The following is a 22,876-nucleotide window of genomic DNA, read 5'->3' on the forward strand; positions in this document are numbered from 1 at the left end:
CCCGACCTATCGACTCTTTTTTTGCCTATGTTACCGTAAACAGACTTTTTTTTTTTTTTGGGGGGGGGGGGGCCTTACCTGTTACCTCTGGAACAACAATAAGCCCACGAATATCAGTTTGAAGATCAGCGAATGTTGTTTTTATATTTATGCCCTCACCGATAATTTTCTTGTTTGGGAAGGTGCACGTTGTGAATGCTGTGACGGTCCGCCAGTTGATGTCACAGATACAGCGCTTGATGGAGGTGGCGTTGGTTTTCTGCTCCTTCTCGCACGCCGCCATGTTGACCGGCATGCAACGGTCCAGCTCCCCGCACACGTCACCGACCTTGAAAGCTGGGAGCAGAGATCAAATCAAATCAAAATGTATTTTACGAGGGTTGTGGCATATAAGGCCTCGCCCGTTATATATCAAGGGTCATTGACTTTCATGCAAGGAGTCCAAAACTGCACATGTTTTACGAATTAGTTTTGAGAATTCTCCGGGCAGGAAAGCGTGGCCCTCGATCAGCCTCACCTCAGGTCCCGCGCGTGAACTAATGACGCCAAAAGCCTCCATGGAAGTCTATTAGTCTCGGCGAGAGGGAGAATTATTTCTATTTTGGGTAGTTTACCTCAAGACATTGAGTTTGACTACGTAAGAAAATTGTAAAAGATGGTATGTGGGTCCACATAGTCACATCGCACACAGCCTTAAGCACCAGAACGTGATCACGGGAAATGTTAATTACATTCTGGCGGGACTGAAATGCGAACTGACAAATCGCATGAAGTTTCGTTTGACTGTCAACACTAACGGTGAGTGTATAGTCATCTGTGAGATAGCTGTGTAAAGCTTTTGACTGTTTATATCGCAAGTCGCAACAAAAAGACAAATCAATCCTTCAGCAATGCTGTACGTGACTCTCGCACTGCCCCTTTAAAAAGAAATATTCGGACATCCACACACACACACACACATACACACACACACACACACACACACACATACACACACACGATACACACACACCCACACACACACACATACACACACACACACACATACACACACACATACACACATATACACACACACATAATTATGCACACACGCACACACGCTAATTGAACTGAAGTGCTAGACCAACACACACACACACACACACACACACACACACACACACACACACACGTACATACCCCCCCACACACAAACACACACACACACACACACATACACGCACACACTAGAAAAAGAAATATGCGGACATCCACACACACACCACACACACACATACACATACACACACATACCCACACACGCACACACACACACACCCACACTAATTGAACTGAAGAGCTAGACCAACATACAGGGTGACCCAAAAAAAAGAGTACCCAAACAAAACGTCATAAATTGAACAAAAATAAAGCAATCTTCATAAAAATTTATTTACACACACAAGTAGCCTCTGCATGATTTGCACAGAAATTTTAGCGTTCTAGCTTGTCTTTCAGGAAAGTTATGCTCATTCTACAGAACATGCTCCAAATGGCCTCCGCGCCGATTCAGGCAAACTTGAACTCGCCGCGCAAAGTTATCAATCACCCGCACACACTCCTGTTGCGAGATTCCGCGAATGGTTGTTGTGATGGCTCGCTTGAGTTCTGCGATTGTCTGTGGGTTGTTCCTGTAGACGTTGTCTTTCAGGAACCCCCAAAGATAGAAATATGGGGGATTTAAATCCAGGGGAGGCCATTTGGAGCATGTTCTGTAGAATGAGCATAACTTTCCTGAAAGACAAGCTAGAACGCTAACATTTTCTGTTGAAATCATGCAGAGGCTACTTGTGTGTGTAAATAAATTTTATGAAGATTGCTTTTTTTTGGTTCAATTTATGACGTTTTGTTTGGGTACTCTTTTTTTTGGGTCACCCTGTACACACACACACACACACACACACACACACACACACACAAACACACACACACACACACACACACGAACACACACACACACGCAAACACACACACACGCACACACTAACAAACACACACTCACACACACACACTCACTTACACCCTAACACACTTACCAACACCCATACATCCCCCCCCCACACACACACACACTTTGCCCACCTTTCTTGCAACCCATGCTGTCCATCTGGGGAACATAGCCGGGGTCACAGGCACAGATGTAACCTTCACATCCACGAGGGCGACACCTGCTGGCACTGCCCGTCACGCCGGTTGAACCGGGACAGTCAGCGTCAGTGGTGCATCCAAATCCGATAAAGCCTTACAGGTGAGAAAACAATTGAACCATCATTGAAAAGAGACAACTTGAGGTCATTTTAAACATTCTTAAAATTAATGTGAATAACAGTGTGTGTGTGTGTGTGTGTGTGTGTGTGTGTGTGTGTGTGTGTGTGTGTGTGTGTGAGTGTATGTGTGGTTGTGTGTGTGTGTGTGTGTGTGTGTGTGTATGTGTGTGTGTGTGTGTGTGTGTGCGCGTGCTTGCGTGTGTGCGTGCGTGCATGCGTGCGTGTGTGTGTGTGCTCGTTCGTTCTTTCGCGCGTGCTTGCGTGCTTTAATTTATTGCGTGTTTATGTGTGTCTTTGTCCGTGTGTCTTTAGAGAATAACCAGAATTGCAATGTTAATGTTATCAATACGAACGTGATCTAATAACTCTTTTTATATTTAGTCAAGTTTTGACTAAATATTTTAACGTAGAGGGGGGAATCGAGACGAGGGTCGTGGTGTATGTGTGTGTGTGTGTGTGTGTGTGTCTGTGTGTGTGTGTAGAGCGATTCAGACTAAACTACTGGACCGATCTTTATGAAATTTGACATGAGAGTTCCTGGGTATGAAATCCCCATACGTTTTTTTTCATTTTTTTGATAAATGTCTTTGATGACGTCATATCCGGCTTTTCGTGAAAGTTGAGGCGGCACTGTCACGCCCTCATTTTTCAACCAAATTGGTTCAAATTTTGGTCAAGTAATCTTCGACGAAGCCCGGGGTTCGGTATTGCATTTCAGCTTGGTGGCTTAAAAATTAATTAATGACTTTGGTCATTAAAAATCGGAAAATTGTAAAAAAAAATAAAAATTTATAAAACGATCCAAATTTACGTTTATCTTATTCTCCATCATTTGCTGATTCCAAAAACATATCAATATGTTATATTCGGATTAAAAACAAGCTCTGAAAATTAAATATATAAAAATTATTATCAAAATTAAATTGTCCAAATCAATTTAAAAATACGTTCATCTTATTCCTTGTCGGTTCCTCATTCCAAAAACATATAGATATGATATGTTTGGATTAAAAACACGCTCAGAAAGTTAAAACAAAGAGAGGTACAGAAAAGCGTGCTATCCTTCTTTGCGCAACTACTACCCCGCTCTTCTTGTCAATTTCACTGCCTTTGCCATGAGCGGTGGCCTGACGATGCTACGAGTAAAATGGCATTGCGTTCAGTTTCATTCTGTGAGTTCGACAGCTACTTGACTAAATATTGTATTTTCGCCTTACGCGACTTGTTTTTCCCTGTCATTTCCTTCGTATCCAGTAGTCTCTTTGTCTCTGTTTCTTTGTCTCTGTCTTTCCCTCGGTCTGTCTCTGTCTCTGTCTCGCCCTCTCTGTCTGTCTGTCTCTGTCAGTCTGTCTCTGTCAGTATGTCTGTTCGTATGTCTGTATGTCTGTCTGTCTGTCTGTCTCTCTCTGTCAGTCAGTCTGTCTGTCTGTCTGTCTGTCTGTCTGTCTGTCTGTCTCTGTCTCTCTCTCTGTCAGTCAGTCTGTCTGTCTGTCTGTCTGTCTCTGTCTCTCTCTCTGTCAGTCAGTCTGTCTGTCTGTCTGTCTCTCTCTCTCTGTCTCTCTCTCTCTCAGTCATTCGCCATGCACTCACTCTTTTTCTCAGATCCTTCCTGTATAACTTACCTTGACATATTGGTATTCCTATCAGGCCTCCAAACACAAGCCCCCAGGCAAGCATCTGAAATAGAACACTCATCATCATCATCATCATCATCATCATCATCATCATCATCATCATCATCATCATCATCATCATCAACATCATCATCATCATCATCATCATCACCATCATCATCACCACCATCATCATCATCACCATCATCATCATCATCATCATCATCATCATCATCATCATCATCATCATCATCATCACCATCATCATCATCATCATCATCATCATCATCATCACCATCAGCAGCGGCAGCAGCTCAGATACTGTACAAATACAGACAAACGGTAAATATGACACAACACAAAAGGTCAACCTATGCTTCCACAGAATTAGAATATGACGATGTTCACTGCAACATTTTGTTCACCTGCAAACTTATTTGAGAAGCCGAATATTCGACATGTGAAGATAAACAACAGGCATTGGTGGGGTGGGGGGGGGGACTTGTAACTCCATCTACTTTAGACAGGGGAGGAGGAGAAGGGAAGGGAGGGGGCAAGCATGTTGTTATTCTTCTTTCTTTGAAGTCCCGACGATTTGTTCGTGAGCATTTCTAGAGCTGTGCTTCATTAGGTAACGTCAAAAACACATTTTAATACAAACTTGCAAAGAAATCTGGATCGTTTGCTCCGGAACTGCAACGTCGATATGCCCAAACAAATTTTGTTTTTAGCAAAAAGCCCTCAAGGAGGCTGGAAGTGTCATATTTCTGTAATGGGTTTGGAAGAACAACTGATAATTTTCATGCTATTACGGTCGTACTTATTTTGTTGCCCCCCCTCCCCCTGTTGACCGTTATTTCTGGCGACGAAGCAGTAGATGGTGTTTATTCACACACACACACACACACACACACACACACACACACACACACACACACACACACACACACACACACACATACACACATACACATACACACAAACACACACACACAAAACCCGCTAGAGTACACCGGGTGGTCTTAATTTCAAAAGATGAAACAGTTTTGAATTCAATTCTTAAAATTCTCAAGAGTTCAACGGATTGGAAACCTGCTTAAATGCTATTGAACTGAGCTACAACATATTTTCTTTACTAAGGTTTCGAGGTCGCAAGGTTTACTACTTTTCACAAGGCGCCGCCTTGGGGCATGTAGCTAAGAAGAAATAAATAATAAATAAAAACAGCTCAATTTTAAGACAAACATACATATTTCTTTTGGTTCGTATGCACACAAATAACCTCACATAAAATCACACTCTCGAAAAAAATAAACAAATACAATTAACACATCAATACACACAAAACTCAAACCACACTCATCCACACCCGAACTTTTACACACATATCAGAAGTATGATTAACATTGCAGCGATTTCAAAAGGTATTATGTATGCCTGTTGGCGTGAGCATTGTGTTTTTCACTGGATATATGTATGTTATCCTTAATTACTCTACATGATCATTGAATGAATAATCTATTTTTCTTTTCTCAATTACATTCTCAACCTGTTTTAAGTTAAACGGTGGCTCTCAATTTTATCTTTCTTATCGTATGTTGTCAAATTAAAATGATATATTTTACTGGCCCGCCCCCATAAAGGAATGAAACACATGATAAGTTATCCAGTTATGATTCTATTTTATCAAATGTTATACCTACTTCTTGATCATATCTTAACTTCCCCCTTCCCCTGGTAGGGTAGGTTTGCAGATATTTACCTGGTTCTTGCCATTTTTGGGCTTGAGTCGCTAGTTTTTGTGTTTGTTTATTCTATCATATCTAACATGCCTATAGTCGAAATTTTAGCCTGTAGGACATACATATTCTGTATCATCAGCCATAAATTAATCATCAATTTATTGTCGGTCATTTATGCCAGTCACATCTTTTCTGGCTAACTTTCCAGTCGTATCATTGTTAACCTGGTTTGGCAATTCTAAACTAAAAGCATTATTCATATTCATCGACAAAAACACACAGCTGGAACAACAGAAACAAACTTACCCGCTCCATATTTCTCATCCCCTCAAACTTTTGTCCCGTGAAACAGAAGCTTAAACATCACCATGTATATATACTCTGTCCAGCAGAAGTTCACAAAATAATATCGTGGACAAATCCAGCCAGCAGCAAGAACTCTTTCTTTTCTTCAAACGCCAAATTTTGGATTTCCTTTTTCTTTGGATTTCACTTTGGAAATATACACCACTGCTGCAGAAAGTTTTCTCACTTCGTTGTGGAACTGTCTTGTCTGATTATTCTGTACGAAAACAAAAAAAGTTTATGTACTTAAAGCTTTTATTTTCAAAGGTATTTATACGAACAAACAATAGACAACCTTGGATTTCCTTTAGATAAGCACCAATAACTATTCACATTCGCTTTGAACACACACAGCACTTAAGTCCGAAAGAATTTGTTTCACGGCACTGTTTCAAGTAAATAAGTATTATACTGCACACAGATCAACAAAACACACAGACGCTGTCTTTCACGAAAGAAACCAAACCAGAACCTGTCCAGATCTTTCACGTTATATACAACGATAACTTTACGTAAGGCGAATTGTCTTTTACGTATGCGTTCCTATGACCAGTTTTGCAACACCCAATGTTTCACAAAAAAGAGACATCTCGACGAAGTACTTACAATACAGACACGCAAATGTAGAGCTCGTATTCATGTGCTCATGTCTTTTTCTTCGAGCTCTTCTTTGTGGGTTTTGGGAGGTCCGCAAAGAATACTGCCTGAAGGGACAGGTCCTCTTCATACTACGATGAGGGATGGGGGTTTAAAGAACCATTCCTTCTGGTGTGAAACGTTTTGGTATATGGTATTTATTCTACATACGTGAGAGAGACACCCGTGAGATAATAATCGTTCAAGTCACACGTGTGTATATATCATGTAAATGAGGTCATGTCAAGCAAGTCTGGCAGGGACCTGTTTTTTCCACAGCTTATGATGCCAAAGTCACCGAGTAAAATACACGTAAGTACAGTGTGTAGGATAAACAGAATACTACATGGCTTGCTGTGTCGTACCAGATTTACACTCGTTGCTTTTTCAAATAGTGAACAGCTCGCTTTCGCTCGCAGTTCAATATTTTTAACAAGTCGCGTAAGGCGAAAATACAACATTTAGTCAAGTAGCTGTCGAACCCACAGAATGAAACTGAACGCAATGCAACGCAGCAAGACCGTATACTCGTAGCATCGTCAGCCACCGCTCACGGCAAAGGCAGTGAAATTGACAAGAAGAGCGGTTTAGTAGTTGCGCTGAGAAGGATAGCACGCTTTTCTGTACCTCTCTTCGTTTTAACTTTCTGAGCGTGTTTTTAATCCAAACATATCATATCTATATGTTTTTGGAATCAGGAACCGACAAGGAATAAGATGAAAGTGTTTTTAAATTGATTCCGAAAATTTAATTTTGATAATAATTTTTATATATTTAATTTTCAGAGCTTGTTTTTAATTCAAATATAACATATTTATATGTTTTTGGAATCAGCAAATGATGGAGAATAAGATGAACGTAAATTTGGATCGTTTTATAAAAACAATATTTTTTTTACATTTTTCAGATTTTTAATGACCAAAGTCATTAATTAATTTTTAAGCCACCAAGCTGAAATGCAATACCAACGTCCGGGCTGACGTCATATCCGGCTTTTTGTAAAAGTTGAGGCGGAACTGTCACACCCTCATTTTTCAATCAAATTGATTGAAATTTTGGCCAAGCAATCTTCGACGAAGGCCGGACTTTGGTATTGCATTTCAACTTGGTGGCTTAAAAATTAATTAATGACTTTGGTCATTAAAAATCTGAAAATTGTAAAAAAAATTAAAAAAATTATAAAACGATCCAAATTTACGTTCATCGTTCAAATTAAATTTTCGAAATCAATTTAAAAACACTTTCATCTTATTCCTTGTCGGTTCCTGATTCCAAAAACATATAGATATGATATGTTTGGATTAAAAACACGCTCAGAACGTTAAAACGAAGAGAGGTACAGTAAAGCGTGCTATGAAGCACAGCGCAACCGCTACCGCGCCAAACAGGCTCGTCACTTTCACTGCCTTTTGCACTAGCGGCGGACTACGTTCAGTTTCATTCTGTGAGTTCCACAGCTTGACTAAATGTAGTAATTTCGCCTTACCCGACTTGTTTCTTATTGTACCCGCCGAGTGGAAGGCTGGTCTTTTCCCATGCAAAACCTGGAACATTTCTCTGGTTGTGAACATGATCTGTATCGCTTCAAAACCAGTTGTCGCTATTGAGTTCGATCCCCACGTTCGGCGAGGGATTTATTTCTCAGAGTCTAATTTGTGCAGACTCTCTTCGGTGTCCGAACACCCCGTGTGCACAGTGCACACCTGCGCACGCAAAAGAACCCACGTTCACAGCGAAAGTTTCATGCAGGGCTTGGAAACATGAATACACGCGAACAGAAAATGAAGAGAAAACGACAAGGGTAGCGCCGTACCGTATGGCCGCTCGCTTTCCCAAGTGAAAACAAGTCGCGTAAGGCGAAAATACAATATTTAGTCAAGTAGCTGTCGAACTCACAGAATGAAACTGAACGCAACGCAACGCAGCAAGACCGTATACTCGTAGCATCGTCACTCCACCGCCCGTGGCAAAGGCAGTGCACGTGGAATTGACAAGAAGAGCGGGGTATTCGTTGCGCTGAGAAGGATAGCACGCTTTTCTGTACCTCTCTTTGTTTTAACTTTCTGAGCGTGTTTTTAATCCAAACATATCATATCTATATATTTTTGGAATCAGGAACCGACAAGGAATAAGATGAAAGTGTTTTTAAATTGATTTCGAAAAAAAAATTTTGATAATAATTTTTATATATTTAATTTTCAGAGCTTGTTTTTAATCCGAATATAACATATTTATATGTTTTTGGAATCAGCAAATGATGGAGAATAAGATAAACGTAAATTTGGATCGTTTTATAAATTTTTATTTTTTTTTTACAATTTTCAGATTTTTAATGACCAAAGTCATTAATTAATTTTTAAGCCACCAAGCTGAAATGCAATACCGAAGTCCGGGCTTCGTCGAAGAGTACTTGACCAAAATTTCAACCAATTTGGTTGAAAAATGAGGGCGTGACAGTGCCGCCTCAACTTTCACGAAAAGCCGGATGTGACGTCATCAAAGACATTTATCAAAAAAATGAAAAAAACGTTCGGGGATTTCATACCCAGGAACTCTCATGTAAAATTTCATAAAGATCGGTCCAGTAGTTTAGTCTGAATCGCTCTACACACACACACACACACACAGACACACACACGCACACACACACGCACATACACCACGACCCTCGTTTCGATTCCCCCTCGATGTTAAAATATTTAGTCAAAACTTGACTAAATATAAAAACCAGTCCGAATTTCCATGAGCGTAACCTTACAGGCCTACATGAAATTTGATCTGTATCCTTGCATTTGAAGCGACTTTAATGTGCGACCGGTTCTATACCTGTTAAGATACACTCGATCCTTTAGTGTTATCAACAGGTAATATTCATCACACGCTCTCAGTGTTTTATTCGAAGATATCTGTTTAAATTTGAACTAAAACATGGTAATCCTAAAAGTCCGGCCTTCGTCGAAAATTGCTCTACAAAAATGTCAATCAATTTGATTGAAAAACGAGGGTGTGACAGTGCCGCCTCAACTTTTACAAAAAGCCGGATATGACGTCATCAAAGACATTTATTGAAAAAAATTAAAAAAAACATTTGGGGATATCATACACAGGAACTCTCATGTAAAATGTCATAAAGATCGGTCCAGTAGTTTACTCTGAATCGCTCTACACACACACACAGACACACACAGACACACACACACACACACACACACACACACACACATACACCACGACCCTCGTCTCGATTCCCCCTCTATGTTAAAACATTTAGTCAAAACTTGACTAAATGTAAAAAGAAAGAAACAAACAAAGAAAACAGAAGGAAAGAAAGAAAAAAAAGAAGATAGAAACAAACAACAAGTTCACAAAGAAACAAATAAACACGGGAACAAGAGAAATACAGGATTCAACGCCTTTAAACGAGGTGTGTTGTTCATGTAAGTGCCATGGCCACGCTCTCAATCTTCAGGCTTGACAAGGTTTGGGCAGGTTTTGCATAAATTTAGATGAATGAAGTGAAGTAAATAATGTGTTGATTACTGACTTACCTCGTTATAAAACAGTAAGAGATTTACAGTTTGGGAACTAAGACGCCGTTCTACGTTGCATAGACCCCGTCCTAGGCAGTGACGAGACAACATTTTGAGAGGACGTACGATGGGTGTGGCAATTCCTTCAAGGCACAGTCAGCCTCCCGTAAACCATCACAGACACTGTCAGGCTTTTACACACAGTACAAACACCCTTTCATGTAAACACTCACCGCTTGAGAACATCCTAGGTGCCCTCCGTAAAGAGCGAGCAATTTTCAAAGAATTTATTTTTGCGTGGTTTATCTTACCCCTGAGCCATCGTGAACCTTTGTGATCCAGTTTCCTTTTTTTTCACAATTTAGTCGTCAGTTTGTGATTTCAATGCGACTCGCTGTAAGCTTATCTGCAATAGCACGTTATTGTGTACCTCTGAATCTAAAACGCAACAAACGGCTACGAGTCACACGAACTAGAGCGGTGACGGTTGACCGTTCAGAGGAACTGGCGCCATGCCGAACCGTCGTTTGCTACGAGAAAGACGTTTTGCGTGACACGTTTCCGGGCTTTTCTTTTTTCAAACTTTCAACATTTCGAAATATACTGATCTTGTCTTGATGAAAAAAAGATTTCTTTTATGATTTAAGATTGTTTGTGTAACAAGCTGTCAATTTATTATTTAGATTTTAAAAGTTAGGTCTAGCGCCAAAACGAGGAGCCTGATTGTCCGTTCGGATAGTCCACGAAAATAATTCTTTGAAAATGTCTCACTCTCGACAGAAAGCAGCCAGGATGTTCCCGTTCGGTGAGCGTTCAAATGGAAGTATGCTAGAGGCTCGGGGAGCTCGGTGGTGGTTTACGGGAGGCTTACTGTGCCCTTTAAGATGAGATACGAAAAAAAAATCAATCAAAGACGATTTTCGAAAATAACTCCGTCGGGTTTGCGTGGACTGTGAAAGAGTGAATGCCCTTGCTATTCCTCTGAAAAATGCATTTACGTGTGCTCTTGTCCACGTATTTTCGACACACCCCTCGTTAGTCATTGTGCACTAAATCAGTCCTGGTTGGTCAAATAAGTCACATGGTGATCCTAATCAGCCCTGGTTGGTCAAATAAGTCACATGGTACACTTAATCAATCATGGTTGTTCAAATAAGTCACGTGGTGCACCACATCAGTCCTGGTTGGTCAAATAAGTCACGTTATGCACTCAATCGGTCCTGGCTGGTAAAATAAGTCACATGGTGCACTAAACCAGTCCTGGTTGGTCAAATAAGTCACGTGGTGAACCACATCAGTCCTGGTTGGTCAAATAAGTCACATGGTGCTCTTAAACAGCCCTGGTTGGTTAAATAAGTCACGTGGTGCACTAAATCAGTTCTGGTTGGTCATATAAGTCACATGGTCCACTAAATCAGTCAGGGTTGGTCAAATAAGTCACATGATCTACTACATCGGCCCTGGTAGGTCAATTAAGTCACGTTATGCACTCAATCGGTCCTCGTTGGTCAAATAAGTCACATGGTGCACTAAACCAGTCCTGGTTGGTCAAATAAGTCACGTGGTGCACTAAACCAGTCCTGGTTGGTCAAATAAGTCACGTGGTGCACTAAATCAGTTCTGGTTGGTCAAATAAGTCACATTGTGCACTAGAATCAGTCTTGGTTGGACAAATAAGTAACGTGGTGCACTCAATCGTGAATAATGGCGTCACATAAACATGCATGTCTTCCGAGGAAATGACAAAGTATTTCGAGAACCAAGTTTGTCTCGGTGATTTCAACCTATCAGCAGTAGGAAATGTATCGTAAGGTCATCGCCGGGCTGTGCGTGTCTCGGTATCGCACATCATTCAGAAACGTAACGACATGCGAGAGACTATTCTCGAATTTTATTTTACATGCTCGGTCTGTTTTTCCTGTCTGTTTGACTGCTTGTCTGTCTGTCTGTCTGTCTGCTGTCTGTCTGTTTTTGTTTTGCTCTTTGTGTTCGCGCATGTAGACTTATATGTGTGTCTATATTCAGTGTTTTTTTTCACGCGCAAGTGTGTGTGTGTGTGTGTGTGTGTGTGTGTGTGTGTGTTCACAACTACATAACTGGGTTCCTTGCATTAACACACAAGCGTCCAACTGGGTTTAAAAAAAAAGTCGGTTCCAAAAATAGGGACCCACTTTTTTTACTACTGTTTCTAGAAGGAAAGTGTCAAATGAAGATTCTCAGAAGTTTTCAAGGCTGGAACCTTTTTGTGCACTTTAGTCAACTTTGTGTGTATATTAGTTCACACACCAAAGCGTGTGAAAAAGTTTCTGAGTTTCCGAAACACACAGCCCAAGGACAGATAACTCTAGTTACTGACGAGTTGCATTTTCAAGATGGCGACGCCTCGTCGATCCAAGGTAAGCGGGAAACTTAATTTTATGATTGTTTCATTATTAGGGAACAGAAACTGTATGTTTTTGTCATTGTTCTTTTTAATTTATTGTGAATAAGTGTTTTTGTGTAGGCTATATTATCTTGGGATGAGGCAGTGACTGGTCGAACGGCGGAGATAGTATTGATCTATTTTTCACGCAAGAAAAATGCCTAGACCTGTACTTTCTTCTTTCATGCTATTTGTGCGTTTAGTGCTGAATTTATGAGTAGGTAACTTGAGGATGGTGATAATAATATGGCATTTCTTAGCTAAGCTTACAGAAAACACGATTTGAAAAGACCGGCTGTCAATCCGATCTCTAATAGACGCAGGCTGTTCTTCTAGTTTCCACCCGCCTTCATCTTTTTGAAGATTCTGTCAGTGTTTAACACAGCACTCGGGGCAACACATAATATTGATAAACATGCACAACAAAATTGAATATTGACAGCATGTGCATGCATGTGTATATCATTGCTGTAAGTGTAATTGTTTGCATTTTATTTGCAGATGATTTCTTCAGCAAGCCATTATGACGGGTAATTCAAAGGTGAGAAGGATCACGATTAATCAATGTCAGTGCATCCTGGCTGGTCCATGAGAGTGGGAAATCTGTGGGTTGATCTGTAACCAAATCAAACCAATAAATTTCATTTTTGTAGAGCTCCAGCCTGGCATTTAATATTATAAATGATGAGAAAGACTACATGGGTCATTGGGTGAACATTCCATTGTCAGAAATGTGTGATTGGGTTTGTTAATTGTTGGATGCTTAACGCCCAGTCCACAACTATAGGCGACCTCAGGGATGACTCATGATAGGGTTATTAAACGGGAAAATACAGGTGTATGGACATAGGGCGGCAGAAACAAAACACCCTCGCGGGGCCGGAGAATAAAGCGACCCCTGAAAACTAAAAGGGCTTAACCCCCTGTCCACCCTAACCGTTATGACTGCTTAAATGTTATGTCCCTCCGTTCGGTTGTTCATCTGGCTGTCTGTCCGTCTTACTGTCCGTGCACGCCGGAGAAAAATATAACTTTAAAGATGCACAGAGTTGAAGTCTAAATCAACAGTATTTTGATAATTATGTACACTTTATTAATATACTGGTAATGTTTATTTAGTAAAAAAACTTAATTTTGCACAAGATATCGCTGCGTACATATATGACCATTTTTACCTGCCGAAACAAATCACCTTACCTCTTGCTCTCACTGTTCTAGAACTGTGACGTCATTTCACATTTTCAGTACACTCTAGCTTAGTTACACACAGTCAATGTGAAGAAAGTCTCCTTTGACTGCCAAATTTTGCGATTCTGAATGTTGTTCAGTCAGCAGTTGTGAAAATAATAGTGAAATAAAGCAAGACCTGTTGCTGTTCTTCAACTTCAAGAATACCAGTATGAGTTGTATTGCAGTGATGCAAGCAAGGAATTAGTAAACAACCAACTGTATTTAGTGGAGTCTCATCAGGCTTTGGTGTGATCATGAAAACCGAATTCATACTACAGTAGAACCCCCTATTTACGACTTTGGAAAAACCTTGAAAATTAGGTCGTAAAAAAAGGGGTGGGGGGGGGTGTCTTAAAATGGTTGTTTGAGTTTTTGGCCCGGGCGGTCATGAATTTGGTTGCAGTGTACAATGTATGTACTGTTATGTACTGTCAATGTACACACACAAACACACAGTTGCAGTTTACAGTCCTATCTACACACACACACACCCAAACACATTACAGCAGAACAACTTTAACTCAAGTTTCAAAGAAAATTTACTCATGGCGTAATGCTCGCTCCCCGCCGAGTGAAGCACATTTGACATTGTGGCGCAACCAGTAAAATCCGAATGTCCTGCTCGATAGAAAGCATAACGACTTTTCTCCCGAATCATGTTTCTGCTCACAGGAATGTTTCTTCGCCGTGCATCGCTAAACTTGTCTCATACATGATCGTTGAGGTCTTCGTACAGGCACCTTTCTTTGCATACTTTCGCTTCGCTATCCTTCTCCCCATCTTGATAACACCGAGTCTTTATTCTTGACGATACACAGGATTTGCGTCTTCCCGACTCCTAAGTAAGTCGCCACGGATTGCCATTTCGCTCGATTAGCGATTACTTTATTACCTCTCTACTCAAGAGTTGGCGCTTTTCTCTTTATTTCGCGAATTCAGCTTAGACACGTTTTGATAACATAATCATAGATTCTGTACCATCTGTGGCATAGGCCTATCACTCACAGTCACATTTATATTTGAAAAAAATTCACCTACTGCCCGTTGAATCATGAATGCACTGTTACGAGAATTAATAAACACTTAAAGCAGATGCCATCAGAATCTGAATGTCTAAACTCTAAAAGAAACATTTACAACAGGGCATGGTTTTCTAGTTTGCTTACTTTTTTTTTATAAAGACTTACAAAGTGCTCGCGATTGTCTCTTTTGGTACACTCTAAGTCATTACGGTAGCCCACCAAGTACTGTTATGATGTCAAGTCTTATGTCAAGCACCAAGTCCAAAATTTCCAGGTGTGCTCATTCACTTTTGATAAATAAAAATAATACAAATTGGCGATGCTCATTTTTGTGAAATTATTTTCAGATTGATATAAAAGCAACTTCATTCTACCTCTGTTAATTTTCCCTTCGTACTACTTCAGTGCATCTTTAGTTTAAAGTGAGGCCACCTCCAAAACTATGTTCATACCTCAACCATGATGTTGGATCTAGGCTGTTTGCATTCTTCAATTTCTTGTCAGCTGAATTTTCCTCTCAGCATTAATATTGACAGTTCTGGCTCTCCACTACTTGAACCTTTTGTTTTTCAACAGGGTGTCACATGGTGCCAAAGAGACCCATGAAACCAGGGTATCCAAAGCGTCGGCAGAGAGGCAAAAGAGGAGGGAAAAGAGGACGTTCGAGTCTTCATACTCATCACTACCTTCTAGGTTAGCCTCATTTTCATTGTCTTTTGCACATGGGATCAGCTCCATGATTAGCTAGGTCTACGTTTCCCAGGTGTATGTTCCTTCAGGTCTCTATTCCTCGAGTCCTTTATTTCCCCCCATTCCCTCTGGTCTCAGTTCCCCAGGTGTATGTTCCCTCCAGGGCCAGGGAACAAAGCCCTGCGGGACATTAACCAGGGGAAACACGGACCTGCTCCCATTGTGTCCTTGGGCTGAAGGCTCACGCTCCTATTTGTGACCAAGTGTAACCATGCTAGCCTTTCACACTTGTAAAAAACTTGGTCTGCATCGTTTTAAGATAAAGCAAGGACTTGGTTTAGATTTTGTTCTGACATGTTAGATAGTGCCTATATTGTTTTGTTTCCATCTGACTATGACTGCCTAAATGTCATCCGTTCATCTGTCCCTCCATCCGGTTGTCCATCGGGCTGTCTGTCCATCTAACTGTCCGTCCGTCTGGCTACATGTCTGGGCACGATGGGGTTGTCTGTCCCTCCATCAGGTTGTCCGTCTGGCTGTCCGTGCACGCCGGGGGAAAATACAACTTTAACGTGAGGTCACCTCCAAAACTAAATATTTCATACCTCAACAGACTGTCCATGATGTTGGAATGACTTGGATCTAGTCTGTTTGCATTCTTGTCAGCTGAATTTTCCTCTCAGCATTAGTATTGACAGTTCTATATCTCCACTACTTGAACCTTTTGTTTTTTAACAGGTTGTCACATAGTGCCAGAGAGGACAATCAAACCAGGGTACTCAAAGCGTCAGCAGAGAGGCATGAGAGCCCAGGACAAAAGAGGCCGTATGAGTTTTCATCCGATTCTTCATACTCACCACCACAATCTAGGTTAGTCTTATCTTCATTGTCTTTTCTGTCCGGGATCACTTACACGATAACCCATGTCCATGTTCCCCAGGTCCATGTTCCTTCAGGTCTATGTTTGCCCAGGTCTGTGCACAGGCGGAAGGTATCGTTCACTGGACCACTACTTTCATAGAAAGACTACAAGGTATGTCACTCAGCTTCAAGTCGTCTGTGTTCTTGGAGTCGCTTCCTGCGGACAATTTTTGTGTTCAAGGCGGTTTGCCTCTTCCAACAGTCTGTGTAAGGTCAAATAAATACAGTTGAATGATTGTTTTAACTACATCATACATGTATCTTTAATTTTCAGCTGCCGTCTGCTGCAAGTTGTTTTTAACCATCATTTTGACGAATGTTCGTTTGCGAACCGCTACCTGTAGTTGGGAAGAAATCATGCATCCCGCACCGAATATGCATACGGGTGCTCATTGGTCTAAAACATATGTAAATATTGCAGCGAAGGGAAGCTACCCACGGGAGTTTCACTTTAGGTTTTTGTTAGGTTTTTGGTGAAGAACCGTTTGCCAAATCAAAAATAATCATCGAATATCCGGTTATTAACCAATGAGCGCATCGCACTACCAACTCCTCGGACCTACAACTGTTCAGCTTTCCCACGGGATTTAAGTGATATGCCGGCGACAGACGCGTTTGGTCGCACAAAATACGGTGCAGCGGACAGGCAGCTAAACATAAAAGGTACAGATAGTTAGAACATTCATTTATCCTGGCATTTGTAAAGTTACAAAGAATCTTGACATTGGCAATTATTATTTGCATAATTTTTTTTGAAGTTAGTGGAGCAAGACTCGAAGCTGAGTGTCATACCTTGTAGTCTTTCTATGAAAGTAGTGGTCCAGTGAACGATACCTTCCGCCTGTGGTCTGTGTTCCCTTGGGTCTATGTTCCTTCAGGTATATATGTTTGCCCAGGTCTATGTTTCATAAGCCAGAAACACAGTCGATCAACTGCAGTTGTCCGAGAGAACCACAGTAATCCGACATTATCGGGTTTCACAAACAAAATTTCAGTCGGCCGACTGCGGGTCATCTCACCTGAAGTCGGCCAAACATGGTGATGCTCTCCCCCCAACACTGTGTTCGGCTTACTGCGGTAAACCGAAAATAAATGTAATTATCCGCACAGTCAATGACACAATGACAATGCTCACACTTTGATTATGTTTTCTCTGGCCGATATGAATGCGTGATGTGATGTGTAAAACAATTCCATCTCAAACGGCATAAATAAATCCCTGCGCCTTGAATATGTGCGCAATATAAATTGTATAAAATAAAAATTTAAAATTTTTTAAAAATAAATCCCTGCGCTTAGAACTGTACCCACGGAATACGCGCGACATAAGCCTCATATTGATTGACTTTTTTGGATTGTGAGCCAAACCTTGTGATTGTTCTTCGAAATGTATCTATCATGACGCAGTAATCCAGGAGACAAGTCAGGGTTATGTCTTGAAGACGTCACATTATGGCGTAAGAGGGTTAGACGTCACGCGAAGGAATTACTGAAAGTCTCGATCATTGTTATTTTGAGCGGGCCGAGACTAGTTTTTTCTTCCATCGCCATTTCCACGTGCAAATGAGCAAACGGAAGTGGTAATGTTGCTAAATTTAGCCCTCGACTTGGCCATTCGGATTACTGTACAGTTGGTTGACTGCGGTTGTCCGCGGGTGACGGTGATTCGCTCATGAAACGCGCTTTTCGGTGACCCGGCGATCAACCACAGTCGATCGACTGGGCCCCAGGGGCCAGTTTCATAAGATAGCAGTGAACCGACTGACAGTCGATCGACTGCCCAGTCGATCGACTGTGGTTGATCGCCGAGGTCACCGAAAAGCGCGTTTCATAAGAATGAAAACTATTGCACGGAATCAAGTAATTTTTGTTGTCACAAGTTTTCCCCAAACTGGTCTTTGATGTAATGAAAAAGGCAAAGTAGTGACTTCATTAGTTTGCCCAGGTTCCAAAATATAATGAGTCCCCCTCGTATTGCTTTGTTTCTAGCTGACTATGACTGCCTAAATGTCATCCGTTCATCTGTCCCTCCATCAGGTTGTCCGTCTGGCTGTCCGTGCACGCCGGGGAAAAATACAACTTTAACGTGAGGTCACCTCCAAAACTATAATTTATTTCATACCTCAACAGACTGTCCATGATGTTGGAATGACTTGGATCTAGTCTGTTTGCATTCTTGTCAGCAGAATTTTCCTCAACATTAATATTGACAGTTCTATATCTCCACTACTTGAACCTTTTTTTTCAACAGGTTGTCACATAGTGCCAGAGAGGACCATCAAACCAGGGTACCCAAAGCGTCAGCAGAGAGGCGTGAGAGCCGAGGACGAAAGGAGAAAAAAGAGGCCGTTCGAGTCTTCATCCGATTCTTCATACTCACCACCACCATCTAGGTTAGTCTTATCTTCATTGTCTTTTCTGTCCGGGATCACTTACACGATTACCCATGTCCATGTTCCCCAGGTCCATGTTCCCCCAGGTCTATGTTCCTTCAAGTCTATGTTCTCTTAGGTCTATGTTCCTTCAGGTATATGTTTGCCCAGGTCTCTGTTCCCTGAGGTTTATATTTTCCACCATGATTATGTTTTCTCTGGTCTCAGTTCCCTAGTTCTAAATTCCCTGGGTGTATGTTCCCTCCAGGCCCAGGAAACAAAGCCCTGCACAACATTAACCAGGGGAAACAGACCTGCTCCCATAGTGACCTTGGGCTGAAAGCTCACGCTCTTGTTTGTGACCAAGAGTAAACCATGCTTGCCTTTCACACTTGGAGAAAACTGGGTCTGTATCATTTTAAGATAAAGCAAGGACTTGGTTTAGATTTTGTTCTGACATGTTAGATAGTGCCTATATTGCTTTGTTTCCATCTGACTATGACTGCCTACATGTTATCCCTTCATCTGTCCCTCAATTTGATTGTCCGTCTGCTGTCTGTCTATATGACTGGCTGTCTGTCCATTTGTCTGTCTATCTGACGGGTTGTCTGTCCATCTGACTGTCCGTCCGTCTGGCTGTCCCTGCACACCGGGGAAACCTAAAACTTTAATGTGCGGTCACCTCCAAAACCATGTTTCATACTTTAACCAGGCTGTCCATGATGTTGGAATGACTTGGATCTAGTCTGTTTGCATTCTTGTCAGCTGAATTTTCCTCTCAGCATTAATATTGACAGTTCTGGCTCTCCACTACTTGAACCTTTTGTTTTTCAACAGGGTGTCACACAGTGCCAGAGAGGACCATGAAACCAGGATAGCCCAAGGGTCAGCAGAGAGGCATGAAAGCCGAGGTCGAAAGAGGAAGAGAGTAAAGAGGCCGTTCGAGTCTTCACCGATTCTTCATACTCACCACCGCCATCTAGGTTAGCCTTATCTTCATTGTCTGTTTGTGTCTGGATTCAGCTTCATCATTACCCAGGTCTGTGTTTCCCCAGGTCTATGTTTCTCCAGGTCCGTTTCTAAGGTCTGTGTTCCCCCAGGTCTGTGACTGTGTTTCCCCAGGTCTGTGTTCCCCCAGGTCTGTGTTCCCCCAGGTCTGTTCCTCAGGTCTGTGTTCCCAGACCTGCCTACCCTTACGATTTGGGCGTAACTTACTACGAATGTTAACCCAAACTACGCCACCATGCTTTCCAGAATGGAAGTACGATTTTTAAGAATCCAAAAGTATGATTTTTTGCATCTTATCTCGAAGTAAATCCGATCAGTATAGTTGCTTTCGCAGAGCTTGAGTTTGCGCCTGCGCGAGATCATTTAGGCAATATCCGGTCATTTCCGGTCTGTTCAGCCACAAACAAGATAGACGCTGCCGTTCGCATTACAATGAATTAGCGACGCGTGGAAAATCTGAGTCCCCACGAGACAGACGAATCTGACGAGGAAGCTTGCCACAGTGGTGGTAAAAGGATTGCTGTGAGAAAGAAGACAGCCATTCAACAGAAATACAAAGGCAGCTAAATGAAATCGTGGCCATGCCTAGGACCTTAATCAAAAGGACCAAAGCACGTCTTGTGTTCCCTTTGCCACAGTGACTTTTCGTGTGCACACATTGGAAAATATGACTGTGCATAGCACATCGGGACAGATTATCACAAGGATGCAGTACAGAGAGCTCATAGAAACAAAAAGACGTTCAAATTACCTGTTTCTTTATCAGGAAGTTGAGTGATACAGTAACAAAACTGGAGGGAGAAATTATCCGAGCAGAAGACTTAGTGTCAATGTGCAAAATGATTGCCGAATGGAACCTGATTACACTTTCTTCCAACAGATTACTCTTTTTGGCTTGACTCATTACACCTTGTAATTTTGGGGGTAGGCAGGTCTGTGTTCCCCCAGGTCTGTTCCTCAGGTCTGTGTTTCCTCAGGTCTGTGTTCCCCCAAGTCTGTGTTTCCCCAAGTCTGTGTTTCCCCAGGCCTGTTCCTCAAGTCTGTGTTCCCCCAGGTCTGTTCCTCAGGTCTGTGTTCCCCCAGGTCTGTGTTCCCCCAGGTCTGTGTTCCTCGGGTCTGTTCCCCCAGGTCTGTGTTTCCCCAGGTCTGTGTTTCCTCAGGTCTGTGTTCCCCCAAGTCTGTGTTCCCCCAGGTCTGTTCCTCAGGTCTGTGTTCTCCCAAGTCTGTGTTCCCCCAGGTTTGTTCCTCAGGTCTGTGTTCCCCCAAGTCTGTGTTTCCCCAGGTCTGTTCCCCCAGGTCTGTTTCCCTATGTCTGTGTTCCCCCAGGTTTGTTCCTCAGGTCTGTGTTCCCCCAAGTCTGTGTTTCCCCAGGTCTGTCTTCTTCTTCTTGTCGTTCGCCAATGCTAAACGTGGAGTCCAGCTCTGGTAATGAAGCTGGTGGTCTTATGAAGAGCCTCCACAGGTCCATGCAGCTTCTCATGAAGGGGCACCGGCCTGGTCCAGATCTCTCTCCTCAGGGGCTGGAGATTCCTGCAGTCCTGCAGGATGTGGGCTGCATCCTGCTCTGCGTCTCCACAGGGACACATGGGGGAGGGCACGGCTCGCAGTTTTTTGTGCAGGTGTTGTTGCATTCTGTTGTGCCCTGTTCTCAGGCGAAAAATGACTACCTGTTCAGGTCTTGACAGTTGGTGGTTGCTGTCGTGCGTTGGGGGGGGGGGGGGGGGGGGTTTAAAGGCACAGTACGCCTCCCGTAAACCATCACAGATACTGTCAGGCTTTTACACACAGTACAAACACCCTTCCATTTGAACGCTCACCAAACGGGAACATCCTAGGTGCCCTACGTAAAGAGCGAGCAATTTTCAAAGAATTTATTTTTGCGTGGTTTATCTTACCCCTGAGCCATCGTGAACCCGTGTGATCCATTTTCCCTTTTTCACAATGCAGTCGTCAGTTTGTAATTTGAATGGGGCTCGCTGTGAGCTTATCTGCAATAGCACGTTATGTACCTTTGACTTTTCACGAAAAAACCCGAATGTGATTCATAAGAACTCTTGCGATGGCTTTTCACTGCCTATAAACCGTCGTCTGCTACGAAAATCACGACCTTTCGTGACTCTGCTTTCGGGCTTTTCAAACTTTCAAAACTTCGAATTGTACTGATCTTGTCTTGATGAAAAAAGAATTCTTTTATGATTTAAGAATGTTTGTGTAACAAGCTGAGAATTTATTATTTAGATTTTAAAAGTTAGGTCTAGCGCCAAAACGCACCACGGTCCGAATCATTCTGATAATCATCGCTCCACGGCTATCACCAGTTGAAGAGAAGTAACTCATTTTTGACCTGAGTTCAGGATGGGTCCGATTGAGATGGAGACAATCCGAAAAATTATTTCTTTGAAAATTGCTAGCTCTTTACGTAGGGCATCTAGGACGTTCCCGTTCGGTGAGTGTTCAAATGGAAGCGTGTTTGTACTGTGTGTAAAAGCCTGACAGTATCTGTGATGGTTTACGGGAGGCTTACTGTCCGGGCGTGATTTCCGGTATCATAACAGCCGTCCAGCACCAAAACGAGGCGCCATTGTTGTAGCAGCCCAAATCCACGAAAATAAATTCTTTGAAAATTTCTCACGCTCGACAGAAAGCAGCCAGGATGTTCCCGTTCGGTGAGCGTTCAAATGGAAGTATGCATGTACTGTATGTAGACGCTCGGGGAGCTCTGTGATGGTTTACGGGAGGCTTACTGTGCCTTTAAGCAGAGACTTTATGACGGTTTTCATCTCTGTGGAGCTCACTGGGTTTTCTTCTTGTTCGTCCTCCGCACCCAGTTTGGCCATTTTATCCGCTTGTTCGTTCCCCTCTATCCCGCAGTGTTAGGGGACCCACTGCAATATCAATCAATCAATCAATATGAAGCTTATATAGCGTGTATTCCGTGGGTACAGTTCTAAGCGCTTGTCGAATACAGTCTTCAGACAAGTGATGTTATGAAGTGTCGTTGTAAGCTGAGGCAGTTTGTTGTTGTTGACTGCTTGC

The 22,876-nt window shown here is 42.2% G+C and overlaps 2 protein-coding genes across 2 annotated transcripts in view; one reads left to right on the plus strand and one right to left on the minus strand.

Annotated features, from left to right (window-relative positions):
- Positions 1 to 6,470, minus strand: part of LOC138950747 (uncharacterized) — a gene marked incomplete in the record, with an annotated part of 169,686 nt that extends 163,216 nt beyond the window's left edge. Inside the window, 4 exon segments of the mRNA XM_070322472.1 lie at positions 160 to 336; positions 2,125 to 2,283; positions 3,932 to 3,986; positions 5,971 to 6,470. Coding sequence (XP_070178573.1) covers positions 160 to 336; positions 2,125 to 2,283; positions 3,932 to 3,986; positions 5,971 to 5,988 — 409 coding nt within the window.
- Positions 6,471 to 12,260: 5,790 nt separating this feature from the next.
- On the plus strand, positions 12,261 to 19,910 carry LOC138950746 (uncharacterized). Its single transcript, XM_070322471.1, has 6 exons — positions 12,261 to 12,571; positions 13,099 to 13,138; positions 15,426 to 15,542; positions 16,278 to 16,409; positions 18,712 to 18,853; positions 19,670 to 19,910. Exons 3-6 carry the CDS (start codon positions 15,434 to 15,436, stop codon positions 19,818 to 19,820), a joined length of 534 nt encoding a protein of 177 aa, XP_070178572.1. The 5' UTR covers positions 12,261 to 12,571; positions 13,099 to 13,138; positions 15,426 to 15,433; the 3' UTR covers positions 19,821 to 19,910.
- The last annotated feature ends 2,966 nt before the right edge of the window (positions 19,911 to 22,876 follow it).

The sequence above is a fragment of the Littorina saxatilis genome, linkage group LG16, assembly GCF_037325665.1.
Source record: "Littorina saxatilis isolate snail1 linkage group LG16, US_GU_Lsax_2.0, whole genome shotgun sequence".
NCBI lineage: Eukaryota > Metazoa > Mollusca > Gastropoda > Littorinimorpha > Littorinidae > Littorina > Littorina saxatilis.